The sequence below is a fragment of the Leucoraja erinacea genome, chromosome 20 (assembly GCF_028641065.1).
Source record: "Leucoraja erinacea ecotype New England chromosome 20, Leri_hhj_1, whole genome shotgun sequence".
In the NCBI taxonomy this organism is placed as follows: domain Eukaryota; kingdom Metazoa; phylum Chordata; class Chondrichthyes; order Rajiformes; family Rajidae; genus Leucoraja; species Leucoraja erinaceus.
Genome location: NC_073396.1, coordinates 31,173,582 through 31,198,646, shown reverse-complemented (window position 1 = coordinate 31,198,646; position 25,065 = coordinate 31,173,582). Strand labels below are relative to the sequence as shown.

The 25,065-nt window shown below is 38.5% G+C and overlaps 1 protein-coding gene across 4 annotated transcripts in view; it reads left to right on the top strand.

Annotated features, from left to right (window-relative positions):
* The window catches only part of cramp1 (cramped chromatin regulator homolog 1), a 62,133-nt gene extending 43,385 nt beyond the window's left edge, over window positions 1-18,748 (top strand). For all 4 annotated transcript variants that reach the window (XM_055651789.1, XM_055651788.1, XM_055651790.1 and 1 more), the window contains exons 11-20: window positions 955-1,120; window positions 2,870-3,060; window positions 4,822-4,896; window positions 6,619-6,697; window positions 7,421-7,522; window positions 8,270-8,451; window positions 11,433-11,646; window positions 16,388-16,552; window positions 17,555-17,700; window positions 18,482-18,748. In XM_055651789.1, coding sequence (XP_055507764.1) covers window positions 955-1,120; window positions 2,870-3,060; window positions 4,822-4,896; window positions 6,619-6,697; window positions 7,421-7,522; window positions 8,270-8,451; window positions 11,433-11,646; window positions 16,388-16,552; window positions 17,555-17,700; window positions 18,482-18,634 — 1,473 coding nt within the window. In that variant the 3' untranslated portion in view covers window positions 18,635-18,748. The remainder of the gene's footprint in view (window positions 1-954; window positions 1,121-2,869; window positions 3,061-4,821; window positions 4,897-6,618; window positions 6,698-7,420; window positions 7,523-8,269; window positions 8,452-11,432; window positions 11,647-16,387; window positions 16,553-17,554; window positions 17,701-18,481) is intronic.
* Window positions 18,749-25,065: the final 6,317 nt, after the last annotated feature.

Sequence of the window (25,065 nt, the reverse complement as noted above, 5' to 3'; positions counted from 1 at the left end):
CTCCGCCATTCAATGTGATCATGGCTGATCACCCCCAATCAGTACCCCGTTCCTACCTTCTCTCCATATCCCTTGACTCCGCTATTTTTAAGAGCCCTATCTAGCTCTCTCTTGAAAGCATCCCGAGAACCTGCCTCCACCACCCAGAGAATTCCACAGACTCGCCACTCTCTGTGAGAAAAAGTCTTTCCTCATCTCCGTTCTAAATGGCTTACTCCTTATTCTTAAACTGTGGCCCCTGGTCTGGACTCCCCCAACATCGGAAACATGTTTCCTGCCTCTAGTGTGTCCAAGCCCTTAACAATCTTATATGTCTCAGTGGGATATCCCTCTCATCCTTCTAAACTCCAGAGTGTACAAGCCCAGCTGCTCCATTCTCTCAGCATATGACAGTCCCGCCATCCCGGGAATTAACCTTGTAAACCTACGCTGCACTCCCTCAATAGCAAGAATGTCCGTACTCAAATTAGGGGACCAAAACTGCACACAATACTCCAGGTGTGGTCTCACTAGGGCTCTGTACAACTGCAGAAGGACCTCTTTGCTCCGATATTCGATTCCTGTTGTTATAAATGCCAACACGCCATCCGCTTTCTTCACTGCCTGCTGAACCTGCATGCTTACTTCGATTTAAACTGTCCACTTAATTAAACTTGTGTCATTGAGATTTAAAATTTGAATTTGATCCAAATTGTTAGTTAGCATATCAGTAATGAAACATAATGAACAAATATATTAAGGGCAGATTTTGTAAGAAGTATGAGTTTAAAACTCATTGTGTATTAGAACATGGAGGAGAAACAAAACATTGTTTGGCAAAATCACTCAGACGATATGAGAATTTACCACTAATTTGTTAATTGTGGATCAATGGGCTCAGGGAATTGAAGACACATGGAATTTTTTACAAGCTTTCCCTTTTGCTCTCTCATATATTACTCTTATAATGTTTAGAGTCCAGATTCCAGTTCTATGGCAGCATCGCCAATGAAGTCAAACCATGAAGATCAGATGCTCTCGCCGCCAGGGAAAGTGATTACTCTTTCACGTAGTCCTGGTTGTGTCCGAAATACTCCAGCAATTCGAACGAGCAAAACGCTCACTCCCACCAGTGTTTCAGGTTAGTGGCACTGTCCAAGGAACGATGAGGGGGAGAATGTGCAAACTCCACCCAGACAGCAACAGAGGTCAGGATTGAACCCTGGTTGCTGGAGTTGTGAGCCAGAATTACTACGACACTGTATATGATATTTTGAGTTAATCTCTCTTTGTATGTTTCTTTTGATATGTGTAGTGGTATAAACTAGACTAAATATTCACAGTCCTGCTAGAATGAAGAATTTTGCACCCTCTACACCAGGGGTTCCCAACCTTTTTTGCCCTGTTTACCCCTTCAACTTTAATAGCATATAACTGTTATTTCACTTATTTATGAATAACTAACAATAAACAGATACCAAATACGGATACAGATAACATATATGGTATACCAGAACCAAACACAGTCAATGAGAAAAAATATGTACAAATCCAGAATCAACAAATTTACCCCCTGGGTAGATGAAATTTACCCCAGGTTGGGAACCCTTGCTCTACACCTTCACTGAATAATTGACCTTCGAGTAATTTTGGAGCAATATTAAGTACCTCAACATTGTTCAAAATTCAGAGAAGTGAATATTGTAAAATGGCAGCCAGAAGAATTTTCTCCTATTCATTCTAAGAAAGTAACAATAAGAGAAGCAATCGTAATTTGAAAACTCATTCACTTGCAAATGTATTGGTCATTTACCCACTGGTTTCTAATTTCATCAAATGAATAACAAAAACAATTACAGCACGGAAACAGGCCATCTCGGCCCTACAAGTCCATGCCGAACAATTTTTTTTTTTTTTTTTTCCTTTCCCCTTAGTCCCACCTGCATACCATAACCCTAAATGAATAACAAAAAAATGCACTTGCACTAGAAATGGGATGAATTTCTCCAAACTATTAATATACCACGTAACTAGCCAACAGAAGGCAGGGTAACAAAATCTGTCCAGAAATGATGTTCACTTGAATGGATGGCTGAATACACTGGCCACAGGACATAACGGTATATTGACATCAATGCTGAAGACTATTGTTCCAGAATTAGCAGATCCATGGTGTGTTCCTGTACATTAACAATATTGGCGTTTACTTGACAACATGGAAATCGTTTTGCTATATCTTGTTCACAAAAGGAACAAATCTAACATAAACAATGCCATCCGATCAGATCATACGCAGTCAGCAGCAAAATAATTGAAGGTTTTATCAGCACCACTATCAAATGTAGGTTGCTAAATGAGGAGTGTAGTGAATTGAAAGCACTTGCTGTTTGTACCTGCTTTGTAATTTTCCTCATAAATCCATTGCATCATTCGTGTCTCCATGTTCTCTTGGAACATAAAATCCTGCAAGCTTTCAAATGTATATATGCATTTAATTGTGCATATTAATTAGTTCCAAAATTGTGTATGGTCAACGCACCAACTAGTGGATACGAAACTGTACCAATTGTTTAGTTTTAGTTTAGAGATAGAGCGTGGAAAAGGCCCTTCGGCCCACTGAGTCCGCATCGACTACTGATCACCTGTACAATAATCCTATCCTACACACCAGAGACAACGTGGGAGAAAACCATTGTTGTCACAAGAAGAACGTGCAACCTCCATACAGACAGCACCCATAATCAGGATCAAACCTGGATCCCTGGCAGCACCTCTACCGCTGCACCACCGTGCCGCCCTTTCATTGACTAACGCCCAGTTGAACAATGATTTTATGTTGCAAATAAGAATAAAGAATACGTTGTATAACATTTTAATTGTCTCTGTTTAGGAATGCGTAACGTGCAGAAAACATTGGTGGTCCCACATTCATCTAGTAGCTCAGGAAAATCGAACAGCGATGCAGACAGTGGGATATTTGCAGTTCCTACAATTTTGCCTCCTAACAGTAGGCATAACAAGATGTATTCACCCAGCAAGGAGAGTGAGCTGACATTCAGACAGCAACTGGATACCTTCAGTGTAAGTTAAACTTCTTTTGTGATATGGCAGAGTGTTGAAGGGTGGGAATATATTAATATATGCATGAATATATTGTTAAATATGATCCTTTGACAAATAGTCACAGTGTTGCTGAACACTCTTGTGCTACTTCTCACTTGTGGAATCAAAATAATTGCTTTTACCAATTAATTAAGATATTGTGTTGAATATATTCCAATTAATAGATTTATTTATTTTTCTATTTTAGTTAAATTTGTCAGTATTTAAACTTTCAATAATGTAATTGAAATACAGCGATATATCAAAACAAATAATTAATGATTTTATTCATTTGAGTGCTCAGTAGTTTAATATTATATTGGATTTACATTTTGTTTTATAATGTAACTAGTTATGTTATTCTTGTTGCCAGCAGTTTATAATTGGGAACAAGCAACATACATACAAGTGACGTTTGTATGAATGACTTGGCCTGGCACTGCCAAATAATAGCTAATTAGTTATTGTTCTCCGCTTGGTGGGCCTAATAACTGATTGTCATAGTCATAGAGTGATACAGTGTGGAAACAGGCCCTATGGCCCAACTCGCCCACACCGGCCAACAATGCCCTAGCTACCCGATTCCCACTTCACTGCACTTGGTCCATAACCCTCCAAACCTGCCCTATCCATGTACCTCTCCAACTGTTTCTTAAACAATGGGATAGCCCCAGCCTCAATTACTTACTCTGGCAGCTTGTTCCATACACTCACCACCCTCAATGTGAAAAAGTTACCCCTTGGATTCCTATTAAATCTTTTCCCCTTTACCTTGAACTTATGTCCTCTGGTCCTTGATTCCCCCTACTCTGGGTAAAAGACTGTGCATCTACCTGATCTATTCCTCTAATGATTTTGTATACCTCTATGAAATCTCCCCCTCATCCTCCTACGCTCCATGGAATAGAGACCCAGCCTACTTAACCTCTCCCTATAGCTCACACCCTCTAGTGCTGGCAGCATCCTCGTAAATCTTTTCTGACCCCTTTCAAGCTTGACAATATATTTCCTATAACATGGTGACCAGAACTGAACACAATATTCTAAATGCGGTCTCACCAACATCTTATGCAACTGCAACATGACCTCTCAATTTCTATACTCAATACACTGACTGATGAAGGCCAAAGTGCCAAAAGCCTTTTTGGCCACCTTATCTACCTGCGACTTGACCTTCAAGGAACCATGCACCTGTACTCCTAGATCCCTCTGCTCTACAACACTACCCAGTGGCCTATCTTTCACTGTGTAGGTCCTGCCCTTGTTCGACGTCCCAAAATGCAACAACTCGCACTTCTCTGTATTAAATTCCATCAACCATTCCTCCGCCCACCTGGCCAATCGACCCAGATCCTGCTGCAATCGTTCACAACCTTCTTCACTATCTGCAAAACCACTCACTTTTGTATCAATTGTTGCTGTCACCACTATTAAACTGATTTGATATTGACTATCAAACATTTTGAAGTTTCCTGGGTTCTTGAAAACCATTATATATGAATTAAACTTTTTCTGTAGCATATCCATCTTACAAGTCAACGGGAAGCAAGAAATCATTTTCATCGCAGCTTTTCACTATAACAGTGTTGCAAACAATTGAGTAGATTTGCTTACTCTATGAAAGGCTTTTTTTTTTAAATTGTAGCTGATTGCTCATCAGTAGTTGGAAGTTCAAGATGTGTGCCTGGTAAATTACAATTTTTATTGATCGTGATTATCATTGATACGTTGTTATTTCAGAGGCAACCCGACATCTTCTTACCTAAACCTAGGAAATTACGAAATAATCGTCCACGCAAGCCGCTGGTGGTTCAGGTAAAAAATAAATTGAGAACATTGGAGCTGTTCTTTTCCTCGCTAAATTTGTTATGTTGCTTCTGGATTAACTTGGAGGTAGAAATTGTGCCTCATTTTGTCATGCAAATGGAAATTGACAATGTAAAAATATATTGACCCTACATCAGTTATCTAACCAGTAAAAATAATGCATATTTGTATTTCTAGCTATAATATCAGTGGCCTTCACTAACTGTTATGAATGTGAGTCGCATTAAATGATTCATGTTGCCTTGACTTAGCTGAAAGCACTTCCAGGGGAAAATATGTTGAAAGTTTGATTTTCCAGTACAGTGCAGGTAGTCCCGATTTACCATGTAGGGGCAGTTCTAAGAAACATATGTTCTAGAAAATCTTGCTGTTAAAAATTACTGAGTTAATAAAGGAAAGTGGGTTAGAGGATAAAGAGTTTAAAACTCTCAATAATAGTTTTTCCCCAGCAAGATTTCAAAAATAAGTTTTAATAGCTGTAAGGTTATTTATTTATTTTTTTTACTGCAAGCTAAAAATAGCCGAAACCACCGTCACCCTTTCCTTCTCTCCAGAGATGCTGCCTGTCCCGCTGTTACCCCCCCCCCCCCCCCCCCAAGCAATTTCCGAATTATCTTTTAAGTAGTTCTCCTAATTCATCAATCGCATTAGAACCAATATGCATTATGGTAATATGCATTATAGCAGAACTATCTGTATTAAGAGAGTGCAATTTTGTTGGCTATACTGACAGACCAAAAGGAGGTGCACTTCCGATAGTTCAGGTGGACAAATAAAAATCTATTGGTTAATTATGACGGAGCATTGTGATTCACTAATGTCCTGACCAGTTTTCATCCTTCAACCAGTACTACCTGCTCCACGTGTTATCTGGTGCTAATCTTATTGCCTCTCGTGAAACATTCGTCGTATGGAGTGACTGTTATATTATCTTGCCTGATTACAATATTTGGGCATCAAAGTAAATTAATCATATTTTTGTACGTTTCAAATGATCAGCTATATAACTTCAAATTTCTTCTGGTTTAATTTCTAAATTTAAAAAAATCTATTGGGGCTAAGATAAGAATGAAAAAGGTATTTCTCTCTTAGTTCACTAATATCTGCTATTTATGCAGAATTATTGAATTGAATGGGCTCTAAAAAGCAATGGAATATTGGTTTAATGAGTTCCTGTTTTCAATATTATAACGAGGACACGAAAAGCAAGGAGGTAGAACCTTGGTTTGGCTTCATCATGAGGATAGAGGTTTGATCCAGACTAATGCTTACTTGTGCTCACAGAAGTGGGCCAACATAGTAAATGATGTGAAAGGAGAAAAATGTTAGACACTAATCGAAAACCTCAAACAAAAATAAATGTTAGAATTTCTCAACAAGTTAGGTAGCATCCATAGAGAGAGAAATTTTCAGTATTAGAGGATAAATATTTGATGTAAGGAATTACTTTAGTTTCATTCATGTATTTATGCTTAGCACATTTTACAAAATATTCAGTGGAGATATTCATCCCAGAAAGTGTGAAACTTCAAGTTTACCTTGAAATTTCCTAAATAGTTTTCAGCTAACTTTTCTAAACAAGATGAGAATAAACTTTGTGCATAATTTCTTAATCGAGTGTGAACAACTTAATATTAACTTGCATTCTTTCAACTGAAGATTTTAGATTTTCTATTGAAGATTAAAATATTCCTGTTTTTTTTCCCCCAGAGAACACTGTTGCCACGACCGACTGGAAATTCCTCTCAGCATGTTTGTTCTTTTTCCATCTTGTCCAATTCTGCCACAGGTATCTATTCACTCAAATTAATGATCAGAATAAAATGGCTCTTTGGGCTTTCCTCACACTTTGTAACTGAGTGCAGCTCTACTTATTTATATTTATAATGAATAATTATAATGAAGTACCTGTATCAAAGAACCCATTCATATTAATTTATTCTGAGATGATTTTATGGGTGTCTAATGCTCTCTGTTCTTTGCTCGAAAGTGAAATATTTTCAAACCACACCATTCGCTTCAAACAAATCAGGATCTGTGCTTCTCCAAAGCCCTAAAACACACTGCAGCTATAATTGCTGAATTTTAATTTTTGACCAATGTCTGCATTCCACTAAAATCCAACACGATTGAAGTAAAGTACTGTATAACGTTTCCTGTATCTAGTTGCATGTTTTGATGATTTGATTCCTTTATGTTGAAAGACTATGTCCAATTGTTAGATACAAGTTAAATGCAGAAAGGGCCAATCCATTTCTCAGACTACCAGTGCAAATTTGTATTTCACCCATTGATTCTAAACTCTGCACTGGACATCGGCTTGGGTTGAACAATACCCGAGTACAAATTCTAAGAGCTATACAGTTGAACAATGTTTAATTGTTCAATCCTACCTAAACCATTGTTTTGTTGTTCTTTTAGCAGTAGTAGTACAATAATAATTTTTAAACATAAATTCTTAACCATATATCTCCTTGACTTACTTTGTGAAACGTGTTTTTATATATTTTAGGCACAGGTTTATTCCGTCCTCTTCAGTCATCTCTTTCCAAACCAACGTTGGCTCGCCCTATTGTTCCAAAAGTCATTCCAGCATCCACCAGTCAACTATCCAGTAAGTTGCAATGATTGCAAAATCAATACTTGAAAACACATTGATGTTAAATTTGACACAAATATTTAACTCTCTTAGCTTAATATTTTCTATTCTATTCTTTATCCAACGTTGTTAATGTGTGATTTCTGAACTAAATAGAGTTGCAGGTGGTCTTTCTTTACTAAAACTAAATGACTAAATTAACCATATCTGCTAAATGACTAAATTAACCATGACTGCTAAATTATAAAGGATACGAGAATATGTAAAAATTTGTAAAAATGTCACCTTTAGCGCGTCGTGTTTTTGAGGAGATGTGAATCACACACAAATACATCCACATCCAAGATCAGAGTTTCATAAGTATATTGATGCTAACACTATCAGAATTTAAGTATTGGGTCAAGCTTTGCTAACTGCCATTTAAATGGATAAATGTTGGTGACTTTGAACTTCTGACATGAGGAACAATTTAAGACCATTATTTTCGGCTACATGTGTTTACGGCAGTAATTTACATAGCATAATTTGAAAGTGCTTAATGTTAGAAACTATCAGTGCTAGCAATGAATGATTTAATGTCATTCTTAGGGCTTGTCGATGGCACAGCGTTTTGTTTCATACTGTCTCTTAGTGTTATGGCTGCATTATGTATCCATTATCAATTATAATACGTTCAAATATACTTAGCCCATATTCCAGTTGTCAATTGTCTTTTTGCTTCGGTAGATATGTTTTGTTAATACAGAATTTCTCTTCGACCAGGTGCAATCGACATGGCAGCAAAGTCAGCAGGCATAATTCCAGGCAGCCCAGTCCAGACTCTTGATACAGAGGATTCACAAGATTTGACATCCCTGTCAAATGAAGATGTTTCCATGGTAAACTTGGACCACGATATATCCTCAGTCCATCAGAATGGAAGCCCACCACCAACCTTGGCAGGGGTGAGTGTCATTTACTATTGACGCACATCAGCAGAATCTTTGCTGCTACTTCTGAATCTGGCACTGCTGGCTTTGCTGTATATTGATGCTGAATTCAGGATCGAAAGCATATCTGGAATGAATGTATACCCGAGGAAGATTAATGGCCAATAGCTCGGGACTTCAGTGTAATTGTTGTTTCTCATTTGTCAATTCACATATCGTGCAAATAAAAATACAAAATGTTAAAGTTACCCAGCAAGCCGGGCAGCATCTGATGAAAGGGAAACAAAATCAGTATTTCAGGTTGAAATGGGATGAGGAACACCAATTAATTTTAAATTGCTGAGAGAGGGGTGGGGTAGAGAAATAAATGGAGCAAACGGAATATCTGTGTGGGTGAGACCATGGTTGCCAAGTTAACAAGGGAGGTTAGAGAGAGAACACATAAAGAAAAGAACATGTAAACACTTTGAAATGCAGAGCCGTAGAAAATGCCCCATGGTCAGATAGTGCTTGTGAAGAGAGAATTAAGTCAGTATTACATTTGGATGACCTACAATAGAACTTGTCAATTCTGAATGCAAAACAGAAAAAGCTACCTGAAATTGAATACAGTATAGAGTTGAAAAAGCTGCGAATATGCCTGGATGAACAAGGAGGTCTTGTTCCTCAGACTAGTATTATATTAGCCTGAGGAACAGTAGCTCATTTTCTACCCGAGCATCCAGGCTTAATATCGAATTCAACTATTTAAAATAATAGGCTTTCTCTCTAACCCTGCCAACCCCCCCCCCCTCCCCCCCCCCCCAAAAAAACCTTCTCATTAACTCGTCAATCAGATGGTTTCACCAACAGTTTATCATTTGGCCTTCCATGAGTAGCCAATTAATAAATATTCTTCCCCAACATGCTCAGTAACTTAAAACAATCATTTTAGATTTCCCAATTCTGACAAAAGGACTTCAACCTGAAACATAATTTCTGTTGCTCTTTCCATGGATGGTGACTGGCCTGTTGAGTATTTCCTAGTTATATGTAAGATTTTCAGTGTCTGCAGTTTATAAAAGCGAGATTTAAATGAAACGGCTAAATTCTATACTGAGTCTGGAATGCTGCAGTGTACATAGATGAAAAATTAGGTGCTGGTCCTCAACTTTACATTGGGCCTCATTACAAAAGATTGAAGATGCAGAATTAAAATTACACGCAACTGGAAGCAGGGTTCCCCCAGCGGACTGAATGTAGATGCAGTGCAAAATGGTCACTCAATCTCAGTTTGATCTTTCCAGTAGAATTCGGTCTAACCACGGAATGCTGTACATTAGAACACAATCATAGTTCCTTATTCTGTTGAATTACTGGTTGTTGTCGAAGAAGGTTGCTCTTTGACATCCATAAGCAACTGATGTGACAATAGCTTGAACCGAGCCTGCACTGCTCAACATTCGCAATTTGCAATCCTGTCGGGGCAAAGATTTATATGTCCCAAAAGTGATCATCACAAATTGATGGAGTATTATTAAATATATATACATGTATATAATCTAGATATATATGCGATATTGATAAAGCTAAGAAGTTGACTTGGACGAAACCATGCTGATTATAAATGTATTGATTGGAGGAGAAGAGAACTGCAGATGCTGGTTTAAATTGAAGGTTCTTCAGACTGAAAGAAGGGTCTTTACCCAAAATGTCGCCCATTCTTTCTCTCCAGAGATGCTGCCTGACCCGCTGAGTTACTCCAGCATTTTGTGTCTATTCATTGTAGTATCCAGTTGCAAACCAAAGTTGCTGGCCAATCCACGTAATTTGTAAAATCAGTCTTGCCTAAATTCTGAACTGAGGTTTTCCTAATTCATATAGCTCAGTTTCCACCAGATTGATTGTGAAGATACTCTCACTCTCAGAAGCTAAGATCACAAGAAAGTTGAATTTACTGTCAAAGTGGAAGCTTAATATTCCATTTTTTCGGGGGGTATTTCTTGCTTGGACTATATGTATTAATTCAATGCAGTCTGAAGAAGGGTCTCAACCCGAAACATCACCCATTCTCTCCAGAAATGCTGCCTGTCCCGCTGAGTTACTCCAGCATTTTGTGTCTACCATGTTTTAATTCAATCCAGTTAAACATTCTCTTACACATTAAAATATTTGAATCTGGCATCTGCCATCAGCCAGTATTTTATAGGGAAATATTCATAGAAACATAGAAAATAGGTGCAGGAGTAGGTCATTCGGCCCTTCAATATGATCATGGCTGATCATCCAACTCGGTATCCTGTTCCTGCCTTCTCTCCATACCCCCTGATCCCTTTAGCCACAAGGGCCACACCTAACTCCCTCTTAAATATAGCCAATGAACTGGCCTCAACTACCTTCTGCGGCAGAGAATTCCAGAGATTCACCACTCTCTGTGTGAAAAAAGTTTTCCTCATCTCGGTCCTAAAAGATTTTCCCCTTATCCTTAAACTATGACCCCTTGTTCTGAACTTCCCCAACATCGGGAACAATCTTCCTGCATCTAGCCTGTCCAACCCCTTAAGAATTTTGTAAATTTCTATAAGATCCCCCCTCAATCTTCTAAATTCTAGCGAGTATAAACCGAGTCTATCCAGTCTTTCTTCATATGAAAGTCCTGACATCCCAGGAATCAGTCTGGTGAACCTTCTCTGTACTCCCTCTATGGCAAGAATGTCTTTCCTCAGATTAGGAGACCAAAACTGTACGCAATACTCCAGGTGTGGTCTCACCAAGACCCTGTACAATGCAGTAGAACCTCCCTGCTCCTATACTCAAATCCTTTATGAATGCTAACATGCCATAACATACATATATATTCAACTCTTCTGAGAAAACACATTCCTCCTTTTCTTAAATCTTGCTTTTATGTACATATTTATGCTGGGAATAATAAGTTGTTGTTTTGACCAGGTTGCTTCCTGCACCTATTAACGATATCCCCGAGGTTTATCTTTAATGTTTTTCTTTCTGCGCAGCGGGATCTTGAAAAACCCACGCATCAGAATGGTTTATCCTCTCCATCAGATGAAACCTCTAACACGTTGTTCACTTCTCCACCAAATGTCTCGGCTCTCCTTGATATTTCATTGCCAGGACCTCCTGATGACACACTGTCCCAGGGTGGACCCCATAGCCAAATCAGTGACTCCATCATCGAGCTTGCTATCAACTCCACTCAGTATGTTAGCGGTAAGTGGGAAAAGTGACATTTCCTGATTGTTGTGTGATGTATTATACAGGTAGCACCAACGAAAGGTTTTTTTAAAGGTGAAAATTTAAAATATCTCTAAATAAACACCATTGCAGGAATGTTGTAGAATTAGTGGAACAACATTTGTCTGGTGCAAATGCTGAAGTTAATCTAGTAATGTGACATGATTTCACAGTTTTCAGGACTGAATGATTCGGAATAACCTATTATTACTTGTATAATATTAACTTGTACAGTTTGGCACCTTGTTCATTCAGTGTAATCGTAGAACATAGAACAGGAAGAGGCACTTTGGCCCACAACGTCTTGCTGAACATGATGCCAAATTAAACTAATCCCTTCTGCCTTTACATGATCCTTATTCCTTCACTCCCATCCAAAAGGCTGTTAAACACTATTGTATCTGCTTCCTCTCCTTCTAGGTAATACCATCAAAATCAGGAAGTATCCTGATAATTATTTTCTACACCCTCTCGGAAGCCTCCCCATTCTTCCTGTAATAGGTGAACAGAACTGCACACAATACTCCAAATGTGGTAGAACAACGTTTTATGAAGCTGCAACGTGACTTCCTGAGTCTTGCAATCAATGCCGTGACTAATGATGGCAAGCATTCCATACTCCTCTGTACCACTCTAGCTACTTATGTTGCTACTTTCAGGGAGCTGTGGACCTGAACCCCAGATCACTCTGTACATCAATACCGTTAATGGACCTCCCATTAACTGTAATTTCCCCACTTCACACCTGATTAAAGTCCACCTGCCATTTCTCCGTCCAACTGATATGTAGCCTTTGACAGATTTCTGTGTTGTCTACAAACTTACTAACCAACCAATTTGCTTCCAAGTCGATTTTATATACACCACAAACAGTAGAGTAGCAATGTTACAAAATTTTGAGATTTAAAAAATCAAGTCTGCAATTTATCCCATCAGATAAAGCATAACAATAAGTTTAATTTGACACCAAATTCACTTTCATATCTCAAGTATTAAAAAAGTTATGACCATTTTCATACTCGGAAATTAGCATCTTGTTCCCTATTGATTTTCAATGGACATTACAAAAAAGCTGTGATCTTGGATAGTCAAACGCCCATTTCTTAAGGAAAGATTAACATTTTTAAATAGCCTAAGTGTCCAAAGATTATTCACAAATAATTCACAATATAACATGATTTTTATATCTAATTTACATTAATTTATAGGCCAAATGGAAGGAATTTAGTGTTCAATTGCTGTAAATAAATGCCCATTTAAATCGGCTTTCTAGTGGGTTCATGTGGAACGCGCTGGTTTAGAACATTGACATAGCGCTGGATTAGTGCCCTCAAATGCCGAGAAAAATACTGCGGGATATAAAAAGCCCAAAATGAACTATTCGTTATAGATAACTTGATATTCAGGGTTATATATATGCCCCATTTAATGTAAAAATAAGGTACATACCTTTAATTGTTTGCTTTATAAAACCCTGGGGCTGCGAGAGGTTGCGAAATCAGAGAGTAATTTTAAAACTATTATAACTATATTATCGAGGCCTATAAAACTAATAATACCTTTTGCGACCGGGTCTTGCAGCGATTTTTCGTTAATGATTTACTAGGCTGAACATGTGCGATTAGTACAGCCTAGTAAAAATCGCGTTTTAAACCCGCCCCCTCCAAACAGCGCCAAAATCGCCGACATGGCTGAGGGCAGATTCCCAATGACGATTCAGGTAGGTTTTGTAACATACCTAAGTAGAGGTCCCGACAAAACACAGGTCACAGACCTCCTGCCATATTAATACCTTTCCACCACTACCCTTCCTCGTCTTCTATGATAAGCCAGTTCAGAATCCTAACTACCAAGACACCGAGAATCTCATGCATTTTAGTCTTCTGTATCAGCCTACCACGGGGGACTTTGTCTAATGCCTTGCCAAAAAGCATCATTAAAAACACTCAGTCAAATTTATAAGATGTGGCCTACTTTGGACAAAATCATGTTGACTGTCACTAATTAGCACATTCGCTTCCAAATGCAAGAATCCTTCCCAATAGCTTCCCTGCTGCTTATGTGAGACGCACTCGCCTATAATTTCCTGGATCACTGCCCTCTGACTAATGGAATTCCTCCTCATCTTCATTCTCTCTCTCTTCTGGTCCTCCTAATTGCCTGCTTGAGTTATTTTCTGTGTTTTATTTAATCCTCACACTATGTCTGATTTCCCCCACCTTGCATATGCTTCCTATTTCTTTTTGCCCTAATTTAGAACCCCTCCGGTCATCCAAGGTTCCCTTAACTTGCCATTGGTGTTTTCCCCCTCCTTATTTTGCCGTCCTCATCCTCCCACCTCCTTACTGGAACATGCCAGCCCGGAACTCTGGTCAGCTGGACACTAAATGACTCTCATATCTCAGATATGAACCTGCCCAATAACAGCTTTTCTAATTTGATCTCCTTATTTCCTGCCTTATAATGTTATAACCTACCCACTCCCAACTTAATACTTTTTTTTTCATATTCCAGATTTATCTTTATTCAACACTTAAAACTTAAGGAGTTATGATCACTATTCACAAAATGCTCTTCCTCTGAAATACAAGGTCCCATATTGTCCCCTCCTCCAATTGGACTATCTACATTTCAAGGAACCTTCACATACACTTAACAAATTCTGCCCCATTTTTTGATATTTTACCTTGGGGGTAACCTTATAAATGTATTAAAAAAAATCATGAGGATTGTAATTTAGGCTGATTGTCAGTCTCAAGCTAGAGGGCACAAGTTAATATGAGAGGGGAAACATTTTAAAGAGACCAGAGGGGTAACTTTCCGCACAGTGTGATGGTTATGTAGCTGCCCGAGGAAACTAGAGGTGGGTACAAATACAATGTTGAAAAGGCATTTGTTCAGGTACACAGATGGGAAAGGAATGGAGGGTTATGGACCAAATGCAGTCAAATGGGACAAGCTCAGATAGACGTCTTAAGCAATATGGATGAGTTGGGTGGAAGGGCCTCTTTCCATGAGGCGTAACTGACTCTCCAGTCTCTCCTCAGAACTGAAACACTTCATCCCAGACAACATTTGAGGACCCGATGAATTATGCTTGACTAATCTTCTGGATTTTTTTGAGGATGTAACGAGTAGAATGGATAAGGGAGAGCCAGTGGATGTGGTGCATCTGGACTTTCAAAAAGCCTTTGACAAGGTCCCACACAAGAGACTAGTGTGTAATAGTAGAGGACATGGTTATGGGGGTACGGTATTGACATGGATAGAGAACTGGTTGGCAGACAGGAAGCAAAGAGTAGGAATTAACGGATCCTATTCCGAATGGCAGACAGTGACTGGTGGGGTGCCGCAAGTCTTGGTGCTGGGATCCCAGTTAGTTACAATATTAACAATTTAGATGAGGGAATTAAATGTGACATCTCCCAAGTTTGCAGATGACACAAAGCTGGGTGGCAGTGTGAGCTGCGAGGAAGATGCTATGAGGCTGCAGGGTGACTTGGATAGGTTGGGAGAGTGGGCAGATGCAGTATAATGGGATAAATTAGAGTTTATCTACTTTGGTGGTAAGAACAGAAAGGCAGATTATTATCTGAATGGTGCCAGATTTGGAAAAGGGGAGGTGCAACAAGACCTGGGTGTGCTTGAAAGTAAGGATGCAGGTACAGCAGGCAGTGAAGAAAGCTAATGGAATGTTGGCTTTCATTGCAAGAGGATTTGAGTTTAGGAGCAAGGAGGTCCTACTGCAGTTGTACAGGGCCCTGGTGAGACCACACCTGGAGAATTGTGTGCAATTTTGGTCCCCAAATTTGAGGAAGGACATTCTTGCTATTGTGGGAGTGCAGCGTAGGTTCACCAGGCTAATTCCCGGGATGGCAGGACTGACATATGATGAAAGACGGGAAGACTGGGCTTGTATTCATTGGAATTTAGGAGATCTTATAGAAACATGTAAAATTCTTAAAGGATTGGACAGGCTAGATGCAGGAAAAATGTTCCTGATGTTGGGGGAGTCCAGAACCAGGGGTCACAGTTTAAGAATAAGGGGTAGGCCATTTAGGACCGAGATGAGGAAAAACGCTTTCACCCAGAGAGTTGTGAATCTGTGGAATTCTCTGCCGCAGAAGGTAGTTGAAGCCAATTCACTGGATGTTTTCAAGATGGAGTTCGATTTAGCTCTTAGGGTTAAAGGAATCAAGGGATTATGGAGGAAAAAGCAGGAACGGGGTTCTGATTTTAGATGATCAGCTATGGTCATATTGAATGGTGGTGCTGGCTCGAAGGGCCGAATAGCCCACTCCTGCACCTATTTTTCTATGTTTCCTCAACCACGTTATTGATATAGTGCATCAATAATTGGGGACCTGGTGCACCACACTGTTCACAGCCTCCAAACCCTACAATCACCTAGTTATTCCTATTGTTTCCTGTCCATTTGCAATCCTCAGACCACATCAGTATATTAAGTTCTATTTTGTTTAATATTCTCTTATCAAATAACCTTGTCCAAATTCATTGGTGCAACAGGTTTGACTATATCCTATTCTACAAGTCAGGCACAGAAATAGTTTTTATTAGAGACCATCTTATATCCCCTCTCAACCAGCAATGAAGTACTTGGAATTAGTAATGAGATGCATTTGAAGGGTCGTCTCTGTAATGAATTCACTTACCGCAACGGTTTCTAAATCAAAATCACTTTCTTTGTTTTAATAAGGTGACGGTTCATCTCTCTCGCTAACAAAGCTGAATGGTAATGACAACTCTAAGAATCTTCCATCTCCACCAGCCAGTCCTCAACGCAACTGGATCCCCTCTCCTACCCATGATCCGCAGTGGTATCCAACCGACTCTGGTGACTCTTCTTTGGGTAGTCTATTGTGTGAGTGCCGCTAATTCTCCTCCTAAAATTTGTCTCGTGTAATTTGCAGCCCGTAAACATATGTTTGCAAGACCTCAGGCATTTTTTTGATCTGTGGATTCATCATAAATGAATGACTTATTTTTTCGATTCCCATTCCTTTCCTTGCAATTCGGTTATTGTTGTCATGTGTACTGAGGTACAGTTAAAAGCTTTGTTTTGCATGCTATCTAAACTGATCAGATACTACCATACAAAGATATAATCATGTCAAATTCAAGTACAATAGAGCACTGTTCGCATCCATAGTAAAGAACATTAAATTGAAAACTAAGATAATAAGTGATCAGAGCTAGATGTAGCCATTTGTTTCAGATCCAGCTGCCTACGACTGAAATCACATAAGAGAGAAAATGAATTGTGAGAGAACTTGCATGTAGTATAAAAACAATCAGTAAAAGTTTGTATGGGTATATTAATAGGAAGAGGGTAGCTAAGGTAAATGTGGGGCATCTGTCGAATGAGGCTGATGAATAAACAGTGAACAAAGCAATGGTGAATACATTGAATGAATGTTTTGCACTTTTCCTCACCACAGAAGACATTACTAATATCTGTAAGATATTTGATGAGATGATTTCAAACAACATGGCAGAACGTGCAATAGTATCAATTACAAGGGATAAAGTACTGGATGCATTCACAGGGCCAAAGGCAGACATATTAACAGGACCCGATAGATTATACACCTGCATTTTAAAGGAATCTGTTGCAGATAGTGGACCCATTGCTTGAAACTTTTCATAACTTTCTAAACGGAGAGGATAGCAGAAAATTGGAAAACCAGTTTATTGTCACGTGTACTGAGATACAGTGAAAAGCTTTTGCTGTCAGCGGACAGACATACACCAATATATCACCAATACACCTCCCTTGTTGTGCATGAAATACAAAAAGCTAGCAGGCATGTCCAATAAATAAAATAATAGTGTGTTCAATCATTATGTTTTCAATTGATTGCAGCAAGCCTAATATCTCCTGAAAAGGGGCGGAAGATGCTGACAACCGGCAATGGAAACAGCAATAGCAACTCGTTGCTTGGAACAAGCTTGTTAGATGGCAACTCCAGGGACTCTTTTGTTTCCCGCTCACTAGTGGATGTGTCTGAGGTAAGATGCTTGCTGCTTTTTGGAATGGACAATGAATGCTTTGTTTCCACGTTACTCCTTTATAAATTATTGTTTACATCACTTTACAAATTCTCATCACAAGACATATTAATATATTTACTTTTTCAATAAACTTTTAACTGCTAGCATGAACAGTCATTCTAACTATACCATTTTATTTTAGTGTAGAGGGGGTAGAATGGGTCTTCTCATTTCCTCTTCAATACTTTCATCTTAACTAAAACACGTTATGATGATATGGTATGGGCATGATTTTAATTCTGAATTGGCCACCAGAGTCCATTGTTAATTCAGGGAGGAAGATTTGAAGTATGCTTTTTTTTTTTTTTAAGCAATAGAAATGAACCAGTGCTATCGATGTTCTGAAACGCTTTAAGGTATTTTTCTTTCTTAGCTGGGCAACTGGCACCACAGTATTTATCTAAAGGAAGCTCTTCACTTTACCTCCTATCTCTGCTGTCAAGAAAAGACAAATGTGTCTGTAGAAGGGTTTCGACCCGAAACGTCACCCATTCCTTCTCTCCAGAGATGCTGCCTGCCCAGCTCGGTTACTCCAGTTTTTTTTTGTCTCAATGTGTTTGAGAAATCTTTTCATGAGATAAATTTATCGTTGTCAGTGTGTCGGGAATTTTCCGGTGGTTGCCGGGAGAGGATGCTCACGAAGAGAGAATAACTTGGGCAAAATCTTAAGGAAGTGGGAATTATAAGTTGTCATTACAGGATTTTACTGCACATTTCATCATTTTGTTTTGCTTTACAGGTTGATTCTCAGCTGGCGTGTATGATGAATGAAAGCAGTGTGGATTATATTGCTCGCTTTAATGACCTTGCTCAAGAGCTCTCGGTAGCTGAGACTTCAAGGAAGGAGATGCTTTTGGACAGTGGCCCTCCGATTGGTGACCTTTCACAATAAGGTCATAATGTGAACATGGGGTTCATTTAGGATGCCCCCGTTCTTCAGCACCTTGCCAATTAAGCTGCTTGGTTTGGGCATTGACTACTGGAGAGACCATTTGTAAATGACACTGAGAGGTTTGAAAAATGTGCAATACACTTGACTGTACTGCCCTAATTCAGTATTACATTCATGATCATCTTCAGTTGGCAGTAATTGACACAGCATGAAGCTACAAGAAGCCAAAAGGATCCTCCGATGGGACCGAACACTAGAATGAATTTTTTTCCCCAATGTCTGAAACGGATGTGAAGATCAATCAGATGTTTGAATTGGGCGTCGACTCAGAACTGATCTCAAAATCGTAGGGTTTTGGTGCAAAACTAGTGATGCTTTTGTCATTTGTACCAATTTCTTCCTAGAGTAACATAGAATGTTCTGAGTGTCTTGTACAAACCTTTTATACCATATAACACACCCATTTTTGCTTTCCATTAAAACCAAACATCAGTTTTTTCAGTGGCTGTACACAACGTGAAAGAATGTCCATAGGCTACATTGTTATGGGGTGGTTATGCTGTGTTTGTGGGCTGCACCATGATGCGAGGAGATCGGTAAACTGACAGTAACTTGGGTTGTCTGAAGCATGGTTTCTATATTGTAGCATTATGCTCTTAAACATCTATCAGATGGACACGTCGGTTTCCCTGAGAGTCCCAAGCGAGGTAGATGGTGCTGATTTGGAACGAGTTCATCAAGTGCAGGGCTGTGTGCATGTATGAACTGAGAACTGAGCAGTAAGAAATTAATTTTATACGGTTTTATTGGTTTCTTTGTCTGGGAGCGAGCCAGCGATGGTTGTGATTTTGCTATACCACTTCAATACATGCTGCATTCCAGCATTTTTTTTACTCTGGTCGGTTGCCTTTCTAGTCCATTGTTTTACAATCATTATTATAGGATCTTCACTTCTCCCCAGTTTTCCATCTTGTGAACTATTACTGGGTATCAGCTTGACAAGTATGAGCCGGTTATCTATCATTAATGACCATTAGGACTGAACCCAAAGCTTGCTGCTGAGTAGAAGATAATGCAGTTGTTTCATTCAGCATCCAGATTCGAGATGCATCTTCTCAATTTGTGCACTGTTTTAAGTGCACAATGGCTGGTATGCATTCTGTACATTTCAAATGTAAAGGTTTTCTGTAATGAAGACACTTTTGTTGTATTTTACACAGCGTTCAGTAACTATGCTTCAGATTGAAGTTATGATACCACTTTTTCTGCTGATATGGAACAATGACATGTGCTGTGCCTCGAGTGCATTTAAGTGTTGCGCAGTTTATCTTTAATCTTGCCATGCTTGGGTTTTCTGCACCCAAGGAATCCACAGAGCTACCACTGAATTTCACAAGCTGCTGTTTTTCTTTTTCTTCACTGAGAGACTCCCATCTTTCTGCAAAAAAAAAAAAAAAAAATTAGCACCCAAGGGCTTAAATTCTCCTATCGGGCACATGTGTGGGGAACAGGAACATTGTGCGGTCTAACTACAGTCAGCAGCGTGGTGTGATTCCGATTCAGTAGCGGGCAAGATTCTGTGAAGCGTTTTGCAGATTCACACTAAAAATGCAAGCTGCAGATTATGTGCATCCCGTACTGTCATTCTGTATCACTGGGTTAGATAGTACACTGATAATTTTATCTAGCACATCTAGAAAAACTGTATTTTGATTAATGCATGCTACATCTAAGCAAATGTTTTGGAAGAATTGTCTCCCAATCCTGTAATGTGGAATAGTTGTCCAAATATGACTAAGTCAAATAATTGTATCTCTGGGCTTCTGAAGAACAGGAGGAGAAATTGCTAAATTATATAGCACTGAGTTGTTGCATTGGGACTACCTGTGCAGATTGCAGTGCAGTAATAGTGGTCTCTGCGTATTCAGTTATTTGTGTTAGATTAATAATTTTAGCAAATGTCTACTGTGCTATGACTTTAAAAGATCAAATTAATTTGAGGATGACATAAAGCTGTGGCCTAAGTAGTTTACAACCTAATACTCGTCTGTTACGTACTATTTTATCCTTCAAGAACTCCAAAGCATCTAATGCTATTCTGCAATTCATTTGACATCTTTTGTATATTCTGCTTTCATGTAGACCAAAAGTGTTCTGTCCTTCAACAAAATGGCATCTTGCAGCATTTTATCTCTTAAAGTTTTGATAAATATTTGCTGCATTATGAAAGGGATTTATTTAATGTACCTGAAAGACAGTTTTTGTTTAAATGTAGCATTAGAGGTGTCTTTCGAATTAAGGAAGTTCCAATTTATATATTTGTTGAGTAATAATGTCATCTTACACTTTTTAACTTGGTGCACTAGGTTTGTCCTGAGGTAAAGAGATGCCGTTAATTCTGTGTGGCTGGAGGAATATTCCACTTTAGTCGAGTCTAGTTTATTGTCGTGTGCACAACTAAGATGAAGCATGGGTACAATGAAAATCATGCTTGCAGCTATATCACAGGCACACAGGCTCAGGCAAACACAAAAACTAATTACACAAATCACACATTTACCTGAGGTTTACCCGAGGCACGATTATTTCTTATCGAAATCTCAGACAATATTGGGAGAAAAAAGGACTGCAAAAAAAGTTGTTATTTCTTTCCTGAGTATTCCAGCATAATTTCAAGGAACCGTTTCATTCACATAGGATTTATTAGTGGTGGCAGCCTGCGCTATTCCCCCTTCACCTCCACCTTTATTATTGGATTTTTATTGGAGTCCATCTTTTTGCTTTTAGCCTTTTGCATTGGTTCAGTTTATATTGTGTATGATTGTTACTATATTGCTGGTCCCAGACTGTTTGCAGTGGTAGGGAAAAGAAACTAGTAGCTGGGTGTGTTATAATGTTTACATGGTTTGTACAATTCTCATGTCTGTGCTCTGCATCAGATAAATAGGAACAAGCTACCAATGATTTTTTTAAATGGAGCAAAAGTAGAATAAATTTCCAAGTAAGACTGAAATACAGATGCCTCCATTAGTTCCTCCAGAATCGAGCCTCGTATCAGAAACGTTCTGAATGCAGAATGAAATGTTTGTCAGAATTCAAAGCTTCGGTACTTTTCCTAAAGCAATCCCAGAAATCTCTTCATTTGTTGTAATATATTGCTATATTGGTGTTTAATTCATGTGTACCCTTTTATTCTTTCTGCAGCAGTGCATAAAAGTATAATTTGCATATTTTCCTTTTTACTAATTCCCTCTAATGTCTGGACTTGGGTTTCAACAAGATTATGAATCCAAGTGTTTCTTGTTTCAGCAACAGCTGTTAAATGTAGCTGGTGAAAAGGGATGTATTCAACAGTTGCAGGAATGTTTCCCATTTTCCCAATATTCATCCATCCATTGAAAAAGCTTAAGATCACTGAATGATGTCTAATTTATTGTCCCTGCATGTAAGAAACCATCTCTGACTATGTCGTCTGCTTTAAGCAGAGGAAGTGGACTTTAATGTTCATCTTAACCTGCCTTCCATTTGTCATGTAACCCTAAATGTGAATACATCTTTATTGCCGTTAGTACTTCCCATTGCACAACCACACAGTGCCTTTATGTAATCTGCATCAATTTGCATATGAACTTGAACAGACCAGTACTGACTTTAACTCTCAAGCATCTAATGTGGGTTCGCATTCAGTTAGGCCATGCAGTGGACTAAATGTTATCAGCTTTAATCTGATAATGAATGCACTGTAAGCATGGCCCTGTCTCGAGAATATTACATTTCTAGTTATCTATGGATGAAGTCATCTGGTGTGCCATTGTTATTGTGGCAATAATTCTACGGCAAGACATCATCCAGATGTTATTGGTAAAAGTGCTAACATTTATGTTCATGTTCCTGTTGATGACTATAGAACTAAATACCGACAAATCAAATGTAGAATAATTCTTGCACTTGATTGTGCTAAGTGTATACATTTGTGAGCTGGGTAGATTGACACAATTCACTGAGGAAGCTTACAAATTAAAACATGTGCATCTCCCCATCTCTGGGAATGAAGACCCCATAATGCCAGGTGAGCTTTTTGTGAGCCATTTGATTCTTGCTTTACATATCTTTCAACATCTTACAGCAGTGTGTGATTGTGTGAGTTTTTGAAAGTGCATTTCTATTGAAATTAATTTGGAACAAAATATTTTTAATTTTTGTACGAGGCAAACTTTTCATTTTGCATTCAGTAGTCCTTAATTTATTAACTGCTTTTTAACTAGTTTTAATCTTGCACTGGAAGGTGAATATATATTTATAAATTGAATTAAAAACTGATGTGTTATTTGTAAAAATGTAACATTGGCAGTTGTTCTAACTCACCCATGATTCCATAGTTTGTACAATTGCTTTTGGCTGAGGTTTGGTTTTCACATTGGTTTTCAACCTGTGTTTGATGAATGTGAGAACCTACAATGAACTATACATTTTTTTTCATAACAGCTGAAAACAGATTGGCAAATCTTCACAACATGTCAACATTCTTTCTCTTCTGACAGTCCATTAAGGTTGGACACTGTTCCAGGCAGTGATCAGTGATGTGTGAGCATTATCTGAAATTCACTGTCACATAACAGTACAAAAATACAACCTATACTGGTTGAATTCTTTACATTGTACACCATGCAGTATTATTTTGTATTCATAAGAACAGGAGTAGGCTATTCAGTTGTTTTTATACAGCTAGGACCACGCGTATTTCTATCTTCAGAATCCTCATCCTGTGCTCTGGAGAACATGGGGCCCATTTCCAAACATTTGTGACTGAAGCTTTGAATCTTGACACCTTTTAACATTTCTGTTCACTTGGATAGAGTTAGTCGGTGTTACATGTTAGAGGGACACTTCCCATCACAGCTTTGACTTTCCATTTAAAACAAAATAAAAAGAACAAGGGTTTATGATAATTTTAAATCCTTGTTGGGAATATTTAAGCATAATGCTGGTACCTGATTTAAGTAATTTGTTAGAAGGAATTATTGAATATGACTGAATTAAATCAACATCACCACAGCATTAATGCTAACCTAATGTCCATTTACAATTGTGTTGTGTAAATATATCATCCTTACATTATTGGGCCCTGTCTCTCTAACGAACTGCAATCGTCTACAATGGTAATAAGATGGTTATTTGAGCCCATTGTTGAAACAATTCTATGGAAGCTGAGAAAAACACAGGGGTGTTGAAAAGTTGCTGATGGGGAGGCTCTATGAATTTCTAATTGATGCACTACAATAGATGGCTCTGCTTTAGCTTTGGAGCAGGTTCTGAATGGCTTTTAAGATGTAAATGTTGTACAGAAGCAGAAAAGAAATGTTCATAGCATTGTTTTGATAAAAAGCCATAACAGATGTAAAGGTTTTCGTCCCCTTTTGAGATGTGAAAACTTTTAAAACAGTTCAAAATCCCCTTCCCTGATCTTTGTACCAAATGTGTAAATTATTTTCGACTATTTATTCTGTATGATTTGAGTTTTGTGGTTATTTAATATGCAAAGAAGCTGTTAAACTTTCATGTTGAGTTTTTTGTTTAACCTGTAGAGCTGTTTTTTTTTATTATTCTTGCTGATAAACACATTTTAAATACACTAACTGCAATATTGACTCTTTTGGTTTTCCATTTGGGATGTATGTACTTTGTGCATTTAATTCAAACCCACTTATTCAGGTTGTGCCCCAGTCAGAGGGCAGACTGGCAAATGGAGTATTAGGTGTTTCAGAAGTCAACAATTGGGGATGAATGGACACCAGAGGTCTTTGAGTGGGAGGAGAGAAACGTGTGAAGCGGAGTTTCGGCCCGAAACGTTGCTTATTTCCTTTGCTCCATAGATGCTGCCTCACCCGCTGAGTTTCTCCAGCATTTTTGTCTATCGAAGAGAATCACACTTTTGGTGCAGGGTGGTGAGATTGGGATTTAGGGCACAAACACTTATGGGTCAATATTTTTCCCACTTCCATAGTAATTGTGGCAAATGGCAGCTTTATTTCTGAAGGCCCATCTTTAGGTTCATTTTCTCTAAAGCTGTTGCACCAGCACCCCTTGATTCCTGAAACAGTGTTTGAGTCCAGGTTGCAATATGCCTGCTTTAGAAGACAGTGTAATACCTGTATAAAATAGATGCAGTTTACTCACATTTTTTTTAAAGAGTAATAGGAACAGAAACATAGCAAGTATTGGGCTTTTGGCCCCTTCAGTATGCTCTGTTATTTGATGCAATATTGGCTGATTCTCCATTCATACTCTCTCCAAAGCTGCTGATATTTTGAAATGGATCATCTTAAATATAATAACCTTCTGTAGTAGAGAAGTTCATGGGGGGAGATTTCTTCATTCAGAGGGTAGTAAACCTAAGGCAGACATAAATGTCCTACTCTGCATTCTGTAAC